The sequence below is a fragment of the Typopeltis vanoorti genome, chromosome 9 (assembly GCF_054136105.1).
Source record: "Typopeltis vanoorti isolate ZY-2024b chromosome 9, IOZ_Tvanoo_1.0, whole genome shotgun sequence".
Taxonomy (NCBI): domain Eukaryota; kingdom Metazoa; phylum Arthropoda; class Arachnida; order Uropygi; family Thelyphonidae; genus Typopeltis; species Typopeltis vanoorti.
In genome coordinates, this window is record NC_143557.1 from 83,160,600 (window position 1) to 83,178,273 (window position 17,674).

The window sequence follows — 17,674 nt, forward strand, 5'->3', positions numbered from 1 at the left end:
TGAACAAAACTTGGTTCCTTATTATGACTTGTGCATTTATTCTCATTCACTTTCTCATCAATTTTCTTGTTACTTCCATTATCAATCTTAGCGTATCTTCTATATCTGTAGTATGGAATTGTCTCTTCCGAATTAAATTCATGTTCTCTATTACTACTGTCAAGTTTTAGTTGTTTCACAACTTGGTGATTAAATGTTAAACTGTGAATGAAACTATGTTGCGTATTGTTTTTTTTTCATTCACATTTAACATTGTTTGTTATATATTAATCATGACTTGTATAAAAGTTACTTATTAATCCTTATTTAAGAATTATTATTTAAGTATTTATTCTGAATTTAATTAGCTATTAATTAATTAAACAATAATATGCGTATAATTTATTGCAACTTATATATATATATATATATATATTGTAACGTGAATATTATTATGGTTATCTGTATACAAAATGAAAGAGTTAATTAAGTAGCTCTAATATTCTATTTATTGTGTTTTTATTAACTCAATGTAGTGGTACAGCCTTATGTATCATTAACGAAAATGTTTACGTTTATTTGTTGTCATGGAAACGCATGAAGTAAGCGAGCGTGAGTGGAACAGAGCGTGAGCTAGGAGAAGGATAATAAAAAAAATATATAGGGAGGTAACGAAAAGAGAGTCGGAATGGAAATTTTGAAGTGAAAGGAAGCAAGGGTATAAACTAGAGAGGTGGAAGTAAATGAACAGTTCTCAAGGGCAGAAGTTAAAAGGAATAATATTTATAAGCGAACAAAGATGAACTGAATCTTATAGTTAGCTGAAGGTGAAGTCAGCAGTAATAATAAAAGGAATTTAATGCTGCAATCGGATGATATAAAGAAACTGGACGTTCAGTGAAGAATTCTGATTAAATCCAGTTAGTCTAGAATTGCGACTTAATTCTAAATCGCCCTAAGGAGAACTGTACAATGTTTAATTGTCTAATGAATGGTAACAAGGATAATTAAAGTACCCTACAGATGATATCTAGAGTTGTGAAGTGTGATTAATAGTGTTTTAGTTATAACTGTGAAGAAGTCTTATAAATGTGTTCTTAAGTATAATAGATATATTTGAAAGTAATTCACAACGTAATTGATGTACTAGGAACTGTTTCTGGTAAGGACTGTCGTTTTCATTTATTTCAATGCATGAAGAATTGAATGTTAGTTACGTTAAGCGTAACCTAACTTTAACTGTGGAAATTCTTTGAGATTGAGAACTGAAAATAAAAATTGTTTGAAAGATATTTACAGCAATTAGTGCCTGCAGTGTTCTTTAAGCGTATAGCATAGCTGAGAATTGTGTGGAAACCATTCAGATAGGAAGTTCTATTTTATTTAATTAAGTGTAGGAACTTTGTGACTCACAAGCTGAGAAAGTGTATGTGAAGATTTGAAAGATTGAACTTATGTGATTGACTTGACCTAATGTTTAACTTGATCCTATTGTTTGAAATTAGAAGTAGAATTTATGTATGTATTATATAGCTTATATTAAATGTTTTATTTTGTTATTCTTATTATTGTGTTTGCCTGAATTCCTTTTTATTGCACTGTTCATAAAAATTTGAATCTTGCGGGAATCCCAAGTGGAAAACAAATACTTCGGCCAGAATGAATGAGGAGACTGCTAACTAACTATCTGTGTATTGATCCTGCTATTTTATATAGACTAATCTAAGGATAGAGTGGCGTAGTATAATAGAAATTTCTCTACCTTGGATTGGTGACCAATTTACAATTAGTTGTTTTTTTATGAAAGTGACTTATAACAAGATAGCGGATTCGAACATTGAGGAGAACAACGTCACGACATACTGTTAGTTTCAATACGAAATATCTGTACTTTCATTTCATTAAAAGTTAATTATTGTGGTTATCATGTAATTTATTATTTATTTTCTATGTTCTAGCCAAAGTCTTCCCATGACTTTCATTTAGCTAGTTTTCCACAGTGTTTAGTTTTCTTACATTTGTCTCTGTATTCTCTAAGAGCACAAACTGACTTACTCATCAGGATCTTTCAATATTCTTTCTTCTTTTCCTTCACTGCCTCTTTGACTTTCTGTGTCAACCATGTAGTTCTGATTATTCTATCCTTGCAGACAACCTCACCACATGCTTCTCTGGCTGAATCAATCAATGTTTTCTTCAAGAGTTGCTACTAAATCTCCAAGGTTTGGTTCCTGTTATCAAACTCTTTCATTTTTTCTTGAATAATGTTTTTGTATTTTAGTCTACAGTTAACATAAGAGAGCTGCTTAACTTTTATTCGATTTAATACTTTCTTACATGTCATTCTTTTCAATATGAAATTCAATTTTATCCTGCTCAAGACTAAATGGAAATCACTTCCAATTACAAATCCTTTGCACACTCTAGTGTCCTGAAGTGAGAAAACATCACTATCTACAATAACATAGTCAATGAGACTTTTCTTATTCCTTGTCTCTTCTCTCCATGTGAATTTATTCACATTATTTGTGTTAGTAATAACTAGTCCATGTCCTGAGCAGAAATCTAACAGGTATTTGCCATTATTATTAGCTTTGCTCTTTTCTCTAAATTTTCCCAAAATATTTCTGTATGGCTGACAATCATTTTCTACTCTGCTATTTAGATCTCCAACAAGGAACAACTTTTCTTCATTGTGTCAGCTGCTTTCTCTAAAGCCTCAAAAAATTCCTCCAATTCTACCTTAGTGGAGCCTTCTGTGGGACCATAGACACAAATAAGTCTCATTGTTCAGTTTCCCATTCTGATATTTGCCCACATCACTCTACTTGATATTGCCTGCCATTCAAGAAGATTAGATTAGCCTTGTATTTAGTGTTGAATACTATAGCTACTTCTTTTCCCTGAATGTTCATTCAGGCAAAATGCTATATTGCCTGAATATAATATTTTGTATTTATTACTTAGAAAAATTTCGCCAGTTTTTGTGTTTTTTTGTTTCAGTCACCTCTATTATATCGATCTGGTACTTATCCAATTCCTCAGCCAGTTCCATTTCTTTATCATTCAGGCCTCTTATATTGACAGTATACCAATCTTGACCTCTGGTGTTGTTGAGTTTAGGTGTGTTTCAGGATTTGTTCATTAGCTGACGTCGCTGTTTGCCTTGGTTCCCTGGCAAAAACAACGGGGGCCTTGTTTAAAGGGGCAATAAATTCTATCCTGTTGTACAATCATTTTATTTTTGGTTGAAGCCAATAAGAATTACAATTTGGTTGGCTAATTCTCAAATTGCCATTACATTCTCATTTGTTCAGTAACCAGGTAGATACCTAATGGGGTGCACCAAGACAAGATGAAGATTGGACATTAGGTCAGAAGCCCTGGTCAGTTCTCCTCATTCTTTTAAAGGCTATGTGGAAGTCTCCTCTCAGTTATACAGCTTTGACTCTTAAGCACCCCCCGCCCAATCCAAGAATCCATTTTAGTAATAATTATGTTTTAGAGAATATAAGGCTTGAAATTCTTTTTAGCATAGATTACATTCAGGAGAGCGATTTAAATAAAATATACACTACCAGAAATCAAATTTTTCTCGCTAAATTAGTGCAAACATCAGGCGCTTTCAATTGAAGTGTCGTTCTCTTTTTTTATGTTTTCGTATAATTGTATTGACAATGGCTATGAAACTTAGCTATTCTGGGGGGGTGCTTAAGGATCAAAGCTGTATAACTGAGAGGAGACCACCACATAGCCTTTAAAGGAATGCAGAGAACCGACCAGGGCTTCTGACCTAATGTCCAATCCTCACCTTCTCATGGTGCACCCTGTTGGGTATCTACCTGGATAATGAATGAATGAGGATGGGCTAGCAATTTCGGATTTAGCCGACCAAATTTTATTCCTATTGGCTTAAACCAATATAGAAAATGATGGTACAACATGACAAAATTTCATGCCTGCCGGGGATCGCCCGGTTAAACAAAAACCCCGTTGTTTTCGCCAGGGAATCAAGGCGAACAGCAAAAAGTAAGTTACTGGAACATATCTGAAAGCAACCCAACTCAACATCACCAGAGTTAAAGATTGGTACTATCAACATAAGAAGCCTGAATGGCAAAGAAATGGAGCTAGCGGAGGAATTAGATAAGTACCAGATTGACATAATAGGGGTGACTGAAACAAAAAAGACAAAAACTGGTGAGATCTGTCTGAGCAATAAATACAAAATGTTATATTCAGACAAATGACAATCAAGGAAAAGAAAGAGTAGCCATAGTATTCAACACAAAATACGAGGCTCATCTTCTTGAATGGCAGGCAGTGTCAAGTAGAGTAATGTGGGCAAATATCAGAATGGGGAATTGGACAATGAGACTTATATGTGCCTATGGTCCCACAGAACGTTCTACTAAGGTAGAAGTGGAGGAATTTTTTGATGCTTTAGAAAAAGCAACTGACACAATGAAAAAGGAAAAGTTGGTCCTTGTTGGGGATCTAAATAGCAGAGTAGGAAATGATTGCAAGACATTCAAAAATATTTTGGGAAAATTTTGAGAAAAGAGCAAAGCTAATAATAATGGCAAAAACCTGCTGTATTTCTGCTCAGGACATGGACTGGTTATTACTAACACCATGTTCCAACATAAAAATGTACAGAAATTCACATGGAGAGAAGAGGCATGGAATAAGAAAAGTCGCATTGACTATGTTATTGTTGATAGTGATGTTTTCTCCCTGGTGCACTACACCAGAGTGTACAGAGGACTTAAAATTAGAAGTGATCACCATTTAGTCTTGAGCAGGATAAAACTGAATTTCAAATTGAAAAGAATGACATGTAAGAAAGTTTTAAAGTGAATAAAAGTTGAGCAGCGCAGCTCTTAGATGTGAACTTTAGACTAAAATAAACGAAGATTATTGAAGGAAAAATGAAAGAGTTTGAGAACAGGTACCAAACCTTAAAGATTCAGTGGCAAGCCTTGAAGAAAACCCTGATTGATCCAGCTAGAGAGGCATGTGGCGAAATTGTCTGCAAGAATAGAAAAATTAGAACTCCATGGTGGACACAGGAAGTAAAAGAAGAAAGCATATCAAAAGTTCCTGGCAAATAAGTCAGCTTGTGCTCTTAGAGAATACAGAGACAAATGTAATGAAGCTAAACAGTGTGTAAAACTAGTTAAACAAAATTCATGGGAGGACTTTGGCAAGAACATAGAAAATAAATATCATGAACGTGGCAAAATATTCTGGAGGTTGTTGAAGAAGCTTAGGAATAGAGGAAAGAGTGCTGTAAAAGGAGTTAGAGAGATGAAGGTGAAATGAAAACAGGAGAAAAAGATATCCTTGAAGTATGAAGTAATTACTTAGAAAATTTGTGAAATGAAACAAGCAGTGATGACAGCACAGTGATAAAAACCACTGACCAGGTATGCAGTCAGTAATACATATCGATACTTGAAGTAGAAAAAGCCATCAAAGGCTTGAAATGTGGAAAGGCAGCAGGAGTAGATGATATTCGACCAGAAATGCTGAAGTATGGTGGTATAAAATCTTACAGCGGCTGCACTGCATAGTTCAGAATGCCTGGACAGAGGGACAAATTCCCAATGATTGGAGTAGAGCTCTCATAGTACCTATATATAAAAAGGGAAATAAAACTGAATGTGAGAATTACAGAGGTATATCCCTATTGAATGTTCCTAGTAAGATATATGCAAGCATACTTGAGAAACGGTTGAGAAGAATTGTGGAAAAAAAGCTTGGTGAAGAACAAGCTGGATTCAGGTCAAATAGAGGCTGTCAAGATCAGATCTTCACTTTAAGACAAATAGTGGAGAAATCATGTGAATATAACAAAGATCTGTATTTAAGTTTTGTCGATTTGGAAAAGGCATATGACAAGGTGCCAAGAGAGAAGCTATTCAATATGCTACAGTTAAATGGTGTCAATGGGGCATTATATCAAGCAATACTTAGTCTGTATTTCAGTTGTAAGTCAGCAGTTAGAATCGAAGGAAGTACAAGAAGATTGTTTAATGTTAAATCTGGTGTGAGAAAAGGATGTATATTATTTCCTCTGTTATTCATTATCTATATGGATCACATTATGAAGGAAAGTGGTATTAAACATGATATCAAAATGGAGATGTTAATGTCAGCTCTTTGCTTTATGCGGACGATGTCATACTTCTAAATATATCCGCTACAAGTCTGCAAGATTCTCTGACTAAATTGAATAACTGTTGTAATAGATATGGTATGAAGGTCAGCAATAAAAAGACAAAGACAATGAAAATAGGCAAAATCATTGAAACTGTCAACTGTGTTGTGAATGGAGAACCTGTGGAACAAGTAAAACATTTCAGCTACTTAGGCATGATTTTTAGTGAAGATGGTAAATTAAATATAGAAATAGACAACAGAATCAACAAAGCTGGTATGGTAAGAAGTCAACTGAATAAATTCATATGGAATACGAGAGAAATTAGTATACAAGACAGTGTTCAAACCGGTTTTAACTTATGGATCTGAGAGCTGGGTCAGAAGTAAAACGCTTGACCCAAGACTAGAAAGGCAAATATGAGAGGCCTGAGAAAGATTAAAAGGCGTAAACAGATGGCATCAATGACAATATCATATTAAAAATGAGGATATTAGGAAAGAACTTGACATTGTCAGCATTCCTGGATGTATGGCGGTATGGTCACTTGAATGGGCGAGGAACGATTAGCAAAACAAGTGTTCTCTGCCAGGTTGGCAGGAAAATGACCCAGAGGAAGACCAAGATATAAGTGGATTGATATGATACAAAGTGCCTTAGACGATAGAAATATAAGATCTGGTAATGTTGGAGTCTTGACAAGTAACAGACCAATTTGGAGGAAAATTGTAGATAGGAAGTTAGTAATGATGTAAATTTTTCATGTAGTACTATTGTATCCTGTACACCCCTTGAGGGTACATGGCAGGAATTTGATGATGGTGGTGGTGGTGATTCTGGTAATAATCTTTAATGATGAATTATTCCTCTTATGTCTTGATTTTTAAAAGAATCAAAAGGTTGATTCTATTCCAATACTGAAAAAACCACCAAAGCCCCCATAGGTAGGACTTGAAAAATGCTGCATTACTCCTGAACGAGGAAACATACGAATCTCATCCAAAGTGTATTAAGGTCTACATCTTATGCTATTTATATTACAACATGTTCAATATGTTTACCTTCAACCTTGATGATCTTCTGCAATCATTTCAGAAAATTGTACACCACCTTGTGTTGGACGTCTGTTGGAATAGCCAAAGTTTTATACACGATAGATGACTTTAGCTCCTCCAAAGTTATTGGATTGTTCTGATACACTTTGTCTTTGAGATGTACCCATAAAAAAATATAAAAATATCCAACTATTTGGTTTGGGGTAATGAACCCATCAAGCCAAAAGTGTGCCACATCTGAAAACCAGATGAAACCAGGGTCAATTTCTTGTTTCTCAATTCTTCTGATCATTGTATTAGCAAAATCCAATCTTGCTGCCATATTCGCCTCTGTGAGCAGCTGTTGGATCTGGATTTTTATAGGGAAACAAATGAAGATCTTCCTTCACTGAAGACTGTTGTGTCTGATCCCCAACACCCGAGACACTCTCCTGGCAGATCTTTTTCGGGCTTCTTTCAAATGTTTCCTGAACTTTTTCAATGTTTCTTTCAGTCCTTGCTTTTGAAAATTGGATTTAAACTTGGTAGGTAAATTTTAGGCAACCTTGTATATGACTATGCCTACTAACTGAAGAATGATCTATATTTCTGGTTCTGTTAGCTTATGGAGAAATCAGTGATGAGCAAAATGCAGGAACCATTATCTGGAGTTTAACATGGATATGTTAAAGATTGGAATCTTTTATTACAAAAAGATTATGTAACTTTTAAATGTTAAGGTTTAGGTAAAGTGTAGTCTATTTGGATTCAACCAAGGAATCTGACAAAATACAAATTCAGAATGAGGAGTGGATGGGCAGCTGATAAGATAGGTAATGAATTGTTGGTATGAGGATAGTATATGGTGTGCAGTCTTAAATCAAATTCATGTACCCATTAGAATACCCCACAATGATTAGTTTTGGGACTGTGCTCATAGTGTTAATTCAAAACTTTGCATTGTAGTGGTCATTTGAATATTTTGTTACAGATGACAAAAACCATAAAATTCCATAAAAGCATCGATAACCTATAATTTATTTAGTGGGGCAAGTGTCTCATTTATTCTCGTACCGGTTTACCTGTTTCGTAAGATTTTTTCACCCTGCTAACCCACCTTCAATTGCGAAACCCTTATATTCTTATACTATAGAGAAGATTTGAAACCATATCTTACTAAGCATTGATCACAAAAACATTGTGATGTTCTTGTGATCTATAGATAAGTACTAATTTTGTGTGATGAAGTAAAGAAAAATGCAGCAACTAAGTGATGGATACATGTATTATACAATTATATGAGGAAAAAATAAATAAAATACAAGATAAAGGCACAAACAGTAACAACGCACAACTTACTGTATTTGCCGGCATATAAGATGCACTTTTTTCTTTGAAAATAGGTCTGAAAAACAGGGTGCATCTTATATGCCGATACTCAGTTTTTTATTACTTTCATTTCTGGAAATTTTCTCTGTTCCAAGTTACATGGTTTCTTTCTTGCTTCCTTGTGGTGTGTTAAAGTATTCCAGTTATGTAGAGTTCAGTTAATGCGCATGCACTGTCATCAACGATCACAGCTGTGTTCCTGTTCGTTTAAACTTTCCAATTGTTGTTGTGGTTGTTGTGAATGGTGATAAAGTTCTGCCGTTAAATTTTCTCTAAATCTGTTGGCAAATTATGGCTGAAAAAAGTCAGCATTGCTACAATATTGCATACAAGCTACGTGTGATTGTGTATGCGAAAGAACATGGAAAGAGGGCTGCAGAGAGGCATTTCGGGCCACCCCAACTGAGAAAATGATAATAACTTTGTGGAATAAGGAAGAGGATATAAAAAAAGAAAACTCACAGGAAACATAACAAGTGTCAAGTTTCTTTTCATTTAGTTCTGGAGATTAATTTCTGGGTTTGACGAAGAAGATTAAAAGGCGGGTACTCTTTCCTAGTTAGATTAGGAATTTGTTGAAAGTAGACCTACTTATTACTTTATATTTGAAATACTGTAAATTCATTATAATATTCAGTGATAAAGTTTTTTTCATAAAAAATGTGTACAAAAGAGAGTGCGTCTTATAGGCCGGCAAATATGGTATTTTACTACAGATGTAATATAAAAATATGTTAACTGGCAACAGTATTAAAAAAAATCATTATGTGGATGCATCCCAAAATTTGTAATATATAAACAAAAATAAAAATACAAATCAACTCACTCCTGCAATAGCAAGATTGCAGGTAACAGAGAAAAATAGCTTGTTATAGAGATAGGTTTATGGTAAATTTCATCATCAAATTCCTGACATGTACCTTCAACGGGTGTACAGGATATGATAGTAGTATATGAAAAATTTACATCATTACTAACTTCCTATCTACAATTTTCCTCCTAATCAGTCTGTTACTTGTCAAGACTCCAACATTATCAGATCTTATATTTCTATCGTCTAAGGCACTTTGTACCGAATCAATCCACCTATATTTTGGTCTACCTCTGGGTCATTTTCCTGCCAACCTGGTAGAGAACACTTTTTTTCCCTAATCTTTCCTCGCCCATTCTGTTTAAGTGACCATACCACTTGAGATTAGCTCTGCTAATGCATTCCTGGATGCTGACAATGTCAAGATCATTCCTAATATCCTCGTTTTTAATATGATATTGCCATTGATGCCATCTGTTCATGCCTCTAATCTTTCTCAGAACTCTCATATCTGAGGTCTCTAGTCTTGTGTCAAGTGTTTTACTTCTGGCCCAGCTCTCAGATCCATAAGTTAAAACTGGTTTGAACATTGTCTTGTATACAGCTAATTTAGTGTTTCCAACTAATTTCTCTCTTATTCCATATCAATTTATTCAACTGACTTTCTACCATACCAGCTTTGTTGATTCTGTTGTCTATTTCCATATTTAATTTACCATCTGTTCCACAGGTTCTCCATTCACAACGCAGTTGACATTTTCAACGATTCTACCTATTTTCATCGTCTTTGTCTTTTTATTGCTGACCTTCATACCATATCTATTACAACAGTTATTCAATTTAGTCAGGGAATCTTGCAAACTTGTAGCGGATTTATTTAGAAGTATAACATTGTCTGCATAAAGCAAAGAGCTGACATGGTAAATTTCTTGTTGTATAATTCTAATGCTATGGGAGTTTAGCTAGGACACTTCAGTAATTTGTTATAGTGAGTTTATTATCAATTGAAAAACATTAAAAGCATTAAAGAACAATCAAAAAATTACTTACTTCTTTTCTTCTTTGTTTCCCAAAGCACTTACATTGGTCACACTTCCCCCTGTACTGCTTGCATTTATTACTTCATTTTTTTCTTTTAAAACAGATTTAATTCTCCTTTCCTAAATAAATAGTTAAACTGAGAACCAAAATTTATATTTCAGATAAATGCATGTGCAAGATTCAGATTTAGTTCAAAATGGAAATATTACCCTTTTTAATTTGGCTAATTATGCTTCAATTTATGATGCAAAAAATTTTATATATTAAATGTATATAAAAGGCAAACCTTCCAAAATCATTTCAAATTAGCATACCAAACATGTGGTCATAATTCCAGTCTCAAGCCTTAATGATATTCTTATCCACCTATCTACCAAACCATATCTACATTTCCTAAAAGAGGCTAAAAGTTGTTTCTTTTAGGAAATGTGGATATGGTGGGTCACTACTCATCTCACCTTTCCTAACTGCTCACATTGGCCTTTTTTTTTTGACAAGGTGCATACGAGCATGCATTTGCTCTGAGAGTGCATATGAGTGTCACTAACCCTTTCATGTTTGGCTAAAAAAAAAATTTTTTTTGCCTCATTTTTCCAATTCATTTATATTTCTATTGCGCTACTAATGGTAGTAGCCATTTGAATCTTTGATTTCTATTAATTAAATGATGTTTCTCTAAATCAACTTTCTTAATAGTCAAAGTCCCTAGTTTGAAGATTTTAATGTTTACAACTGCAATTGGCTTTCATTTTCCTGTAATCTTGTGATCCTTTCCTATCATCTTGTAAATTAAGGTGCTGAACATTTGCTAGCACCAGTGATTTTGCACATCTGAACACGTCTCTGATTACACAAGATAATAAAAGTATACTGTGGATATTCTAAACAAATTTGTGTAGTTTCTAAGTAAATTCAAATCACAACTTGATTTTTTTTTTTTTTGTCTCATGGAGCAACAAGCATACATTCTCTTATTGGTGTACTACCAGCAGCACAAGAATGTCATTTAGGATGATCACTGGGATTCCAATGCTTTTTTCCCTTGGCTCTGTTATTGTTTGTAGACTTCTGATCCACAATTTATACTGAATTTATCATTGAAACAATTCTTAAAAAGTGCTGAAACATTTATTTCAAAACATCTATCCCATCAAAGTTTTGTAATAGTCGCAGTAAATGTCTAGAGGTGTGTTGTGGCTGTTCAAGAGAAAAATTAAAACATAATTTGATTCATTATGGAGACTACTGTGTCTCCATTATTTACCATAATAGTTGTTTATCAAGATAATCACCTATGAAAGAAGGGATATCACAACATGCTTTTAACAAAATATTCATTTCCCTTTTCTGCTTATACTAAACAACTTATCTACACAAAAACTGAAAGCTCCAAAGAAGGACACTTGCATCATGTCCAAATGGCTGCCATGCTTTTGGGTTGTTTGCTAAAAAGATATTCAATATAACTTCTGCCCAATCGTACTTCAACCTTTTTTTTAAAACACATTGATAGTTCTAATGAACAACCACAGAATCAGGCTTCTAACCGGTGTAGTAATGATCTTGAAAACACTCAGAATATGTCCCCTTTGATTTTTCATTACAAAGGGTGCACAGGATATTAAGATAATACTAATTAAATTTATATATTTACTAACTTGCTATCAAAACTGTCCTCCAGACAGTCATATCTGTTAAATCTTCTATACTGTCATGTCTTATATTTCAGTCTTCTAAACATTTCTATCCCAATCCACTTAAGATCACCTTGTTCTACCTCTAGATTTTTTTTGCTTTTCTTGGCATCAAACATCTATTTTGCTAACCTTTCCACTTTCATTTTCCTTATCAAATTAGCTCTGCTGATACATTATTGAAAAAAAATTTGTCTAATCTAAATACTAAAAACATCTCCTGGTGCTCCTATAAGAACTGGTCAAATTCCAGTTCTTATAGCAGCACAAAAGAAAAAGAGGGATCAACTGCAACTTCACCACCCTTTTGTGTAGCTTTACACACACACACACACACACACATTCTATCTCTGCCCCCCCCCCCCATTCCAGTAATATTTAATTGCAGTTTGGAATTAGTCCATTTCCAAGCTAAAAGCCTAAGAGATACCAAATCTTTATCAAATCACTGCTAGTTGGAATGTTCTGAATTATGACAGAAGCAACTAAGGAAAGGAATCCAGCATGTTATATCTGCTAACTGTGTATTCTTCTAACCAGTGTTTGCCCATGCTGCATGATTAAAAAAAAAAAAAAACACTCCTGAGATTCTGAGAGAAAAACCTTTCTACCTCTGCACAAGACCAGCTAACTCAATATCAGCTGAAAACCCCCTACTAAAGATCTTTGTATCGTAGGATTTGAACCCAAAGAGTATTATAGCCACCAAGTGAACAAATTACTGTCCTATTTGTTCTTAATAATTCTTTCTAAAGTTAATGGGGGAATAAATTAACATTTAAGTCCTATACTACCACAAAACCTTTCAATGAATAAACAACTGGTAGATGGATTCACTTTATGATCTTCTTGCTTATATTATCCCCCTTTTTACAAATATGAACATTTGGAGAAAAGGATGCTCCTTTTAATTTCTCTAAGCATTTGAATTGAAGCTTGGCACAATGACCTATTAATTAGGCTCTCATGTTATTATTATAGAGGTATCACCATGGAGTCAGAAGGTACACTGGAGAAGATCCACTATTCTCACACTAGCCATTAAATTTCATACCTATCACACCTCTACTTAAATTCATTCACTGATGAAGCACTCACAACCACCTCTTGCAACCTATTCCATCCATTGTTATTATGGGCTACTCCATGGAGTCACTCATTGAGGGAGGTCTTAAACATCATGCCAAACACTATCCAACATGTGCAAGTTATTTATAATACTTTGCTTAGAATTCATTCACAGTCACTGCACCCACAATAGACTCTGGCAGCCTACTCAACTCATTCACCACTATCCAAGCAAAAAATCTAGTCCTGACACCCTGCAACTACACTCTTGATCAATTTCCAAGGATGGCACCTAGTTCTCTCACGAGTCCTGTTCTATAAATTTCATCTGTATTAATCTTTTAGAAACCCTTCAGTAATTTGTATGTCTCAATCCTGTCACCCCTTTTCTACATGTCAACCAATTTCTTTAACCAATCTAAGCTTGTCATACTTAGCAACCTTGTAATTCCACATATACCCCCCCCCTTTAACTGAAAATTCCACACATTTAGCCATTTCCCGGCTGGTGAGAATGTTATTAAAATTCTCTGATGAAGTTACTTGATCAAGCACTCTCAAACCCCCTAGTACATTCCATCACATGCTGCCTCAGGTAATGATCCCTTAGAAACTGCATAAATTCCATTTCCTTTCTTCTAGGTGTCCTCTTCTCCTTCCAATCTCTGTTCCCATTGTTGGTCTCCCATAATAATTACTCTCAATGAGCTTATTTCCTAATGCATACTATCTTCATCATTCTTTACATCCAATGGTCTATAGAAACATCCAACTGTATATTTTGTTCTGCTGGCCACTATTCTATTTTTGGTTGCAGTTCAGCTGTCATCAATAATACTCCCTCGCTTCCCAATTCTTTTCTTACTATCCTCCCTGAATACACTATATCCTTCACATTCTATCCCACTAACTATATCATCTTCTGTCAGTCACATCTCACTAATAACTCCTCCCTCTTGTTCAGACTCCTGGCATTAGTGTACATAAAGTACAAAAGTTCCTTAGGCCCATCACTGTCCTGATGCTTTATACTAATTATCCTATTCTGGTTTATTACCAGCAGTAACAAACCAGAATGTAACAAACAACCTCAACTCAAGCATTTTATACACATTTTTACACTCAATTGCATCACTGGTATCAAAACTTACTCCACAGATCCACAAATTCTACATCATTCTAAACTTACTCCACAGATCCACAAATTCTACATCATTCTTCATGCATAACCTACACATGGACTCATTCGCTATTATCGCCCTCCTCAGCTCAACTTTGTCATACCGTGGCAAAAGACTCACTATTTTAACTCTTATTTTGCCACTTTCGGTAACTCTTTCATGTCCTCCCTTATAATATACTTTTCTCCTTTCAAATAATTTGAAAGGAGAAAAGTATGGTATAAGATAGGTTTCACTTCACCCTTTTGCACTCAAAGAGCATCGTCATCATTAATTTTTGCACCTGGGAAGCACGATTTTGTTAGTCTCTCACCAAACAGACTTCTTATGATAGAATCACTGTACAAGATATCTCCTTAATTTTTCCTACTCTCATAGTCAAGCATTCCTTTCTCTTTTCTCACACTTCTTTCTTTCTGTTATCACCTGATCTACTTGCCAGACATTTCTGCAAATGCTCCAGTTCATGCTGTGTCCTGATGAAGATAGCATGTTTACATGCTATCTTCATCATGTACTTACAATATATATATAGTATGTGTGGGTGTGCATGCATGCGCATATACATGGGCTGTTCAATAGGTAATCCCTCACCAAACAGACTTCTTATGATAGAATCACTGTACAAGATATCTCCTTAATTTTTCCTACTCTCGTAGTCAAGCATTCCTTTCTCTTTTCTCACACTTCTTTCTTTCTGTTATCACCTGGGCGAAACCACTCATCACAATATTAATTTCTGTGGAATAAAGAAATTTTACTGTCAGTATTAACAAAAGAGGTTGATAGATGGTGTATATGGGCTGATGTGCCAGAGTGTCATGTGGCTAAACACAAGCTTGTTTCGGTGTGCCTACGAGGCGAGACCAGTCGTTGAAATGGAAGTGTCCCTGGAACAGCATTATGCAATTAAATTTTGTGCGCGTTTGCAAAAATCAGCATTGGACACTTTTAACATGATACGCGAAGTTTTCCACGATGAAGCAATGTCGAGGGCGAGTGTTTTTCGCTGGCATAAAACTTTTAAGGAAGGAAGGCAAAATGTGGAAGATCTTGAACATGAGGGAAGCCCTTCAACATCCATCACAGAGACAATGATCAACACAGCAGCGATTATCATCAAGCACATCAAAAGGAAACATCCATTGCTGAAGAATGGCTTCTTATTGCACCACAATAATGCAAGGCCACATATTGCTGGTTGTGTAGTGGATGTTTTGCAGAACCTACGACACCCTCCATACAGTCCTGATCTCACACCGTGCGATTTCTGGGCATTTCCTCAGCTCAAGAAACCACTAAGAGGCCGCCATTTCGAAAGCAACAAAGCATGTGTAAAAGCTGTGGAGGCGGTTTTGAAAGAACTCTCAAAAAACTGGCTTTCACATGTGTTTAAGAAGTGGACGCAACGTTGGGACAAATGCATCGCGTCTCACGGTAGTTACTGCAAAAAAGACCATGTAAATGATGACGATTAAAGGTAATCTGTTTTCTGTATAAATATAGTCTTATTACTTATTGAACAGCCTACATATATATATACATACAAGATGTCCACATTGGACCACCCTAGTTTCAAAGAATGGTAAATATCGAAATGCAGAAATATGTAAGGTTTGGGTTGTTCAAATGTTCCAGACTCAACAAGTTTCATCCAGAATTTTTTCTTGTGTTGTGATGAAGTGGTGCTGCTGGACAGGGCTGTCAGTTTTAAACATGGCATCAGGGGCAGAGAAAGTGCAAACTGTGTGGTGGTTAGCTGAGCTGAAATCAATCAAAGCAGAGTAAATTCCATTGGGTGTACAACCTCACATGCTCCTCCAAAAGGATGATGCCCCACTACACTGGCATTTGGAGGTCTGTGCAATTCTGACAGTGTCTTCCCCTCAGCAGCAGATTGGACATCGAAGATCAATTCCCTGGCCACCATGATTGCCAGATCTTACCCCCACTTGATTTTTTCTTGTAGAGGTATGTGAAGAACAGTTTATGTAAATAAAGTGGACAGCCTAGAGAACCTGAAATGTTGCATTTCTGCTGCTGCATCCTCTATTGCTCCTGATATGCTTCAGAGAACCTTGTCGGAGATAGATTATCGACTTGACATGGTATGTGCTATTAAAGATGCACACATGGAACTGTACTGATTTTTTTTTTTTTTACAAAAACTTGGTGAGTGTTCCTTCTCTTTGTACGATTTTGACATCATGGTCCATACACTTAAGTAGTAGTAACACGTTGAAACAAGGGAGGTCCAACGTGGACACCCTGTATTGTATATCTTTATACACTTCTATCATGTTTTCTCTTTTTTTTTTGCCTATCAGCTAGTTTTTGAGGTACACAAACCATCATTCTCGGGAGCATTCCAAAAGACCTGCCACAATCTTTGTCTCACCTTTGTATCCACTCCACCACTTCTTCATTCCCATAGAATTCGGATGCCCGGATCTACACAGAGTAATCCAGATATGGCCTTATTTAAGCCTTATAAAAGGGAACAATAACTTTTCTATCCCAGCTTGTTAGTGCATTCTTCAACAAAACCACATAATCTGATGTGCTGTTTTGGCTACCTTTGTCATATGCCCTTGAAATCACAACTCCCTGTGCACCATCGTTCCCAAGTCTATGGTCCATCAGTTTGCTGCAGTTTAGTTCCCACAATATAATATATAGCTTATGATCTGTTCTTCCCAAAATGCATCATCTTAGATTTGGCCACATGCAAATTGCACCCATTTACCTTTCTACATACTGATAGTCTATTTAAGTCGTTCTGCAGGATCTTTACATCACCCTCATTTACCATCATCAGAAAAAAACTAAATATTTCATGTCAAATTCTTTCCCATCTTATTGATTTATAAATTAAATACCAGAAGACCAAGTAAAGAGCCCCGTTGTACACCACTGCTCATCTGCCTCTTGGACTCAACTTCTTCAAAAACCTTGATGAATCCTATCCATCAGCCACCCTCTAATCCAAATCACCAGATTCATATCCATCCCCATTTCTCCAATTTATGCAACAGTTCTACATGGAATCCTGTCAAATGCCTTTGCAAAGTCTAGCAGTATTACTGAGTAACCATTTCCCTTATCCAACTCCACTGTACCTTTATTATAAAAAGTAACAAATTACAAATTATGATCTACCCTTGACCATGTTGTCCCTTACAAAAATATTATATTGCTATTAATGTAATCTTGAATTCTGTCTTTCAGCAATTTCTCCACATGCCTTAACTGCAATTCATGGGATGCAAGTATGCCAAATGGCTTATAATTTGATACCTCTGTTTTGGAGCCTC

The 17,674-nt window shown here is 35.4% G+C and overlaps 1 protein-coding gene across 2 annotated transcripts in view; it reads right to left on the reverse strand.

Annotated features, from left to right (window-relative positions):
- The window catches only part of LOC150103208 (aurora kinase C-like), a 121,881-nt gene that overhangs the window by 93,337 nt on the left and 10,870 nt on the right, over positions 1-17,674 (reverse strand). For both annotated transcript variants that reach the window (XM_090398523.1, XM_090398522.1), the window contains exon 3: positions 10,427-10,536. In XM_090398523.1, the coding sequence (XP_090254649.1) occupies positions 10,427-10,536 (110 nt within the window). The remainder of the gene's footprint in view (positions 1-10,426; positions 10,537-17,674) is intronic.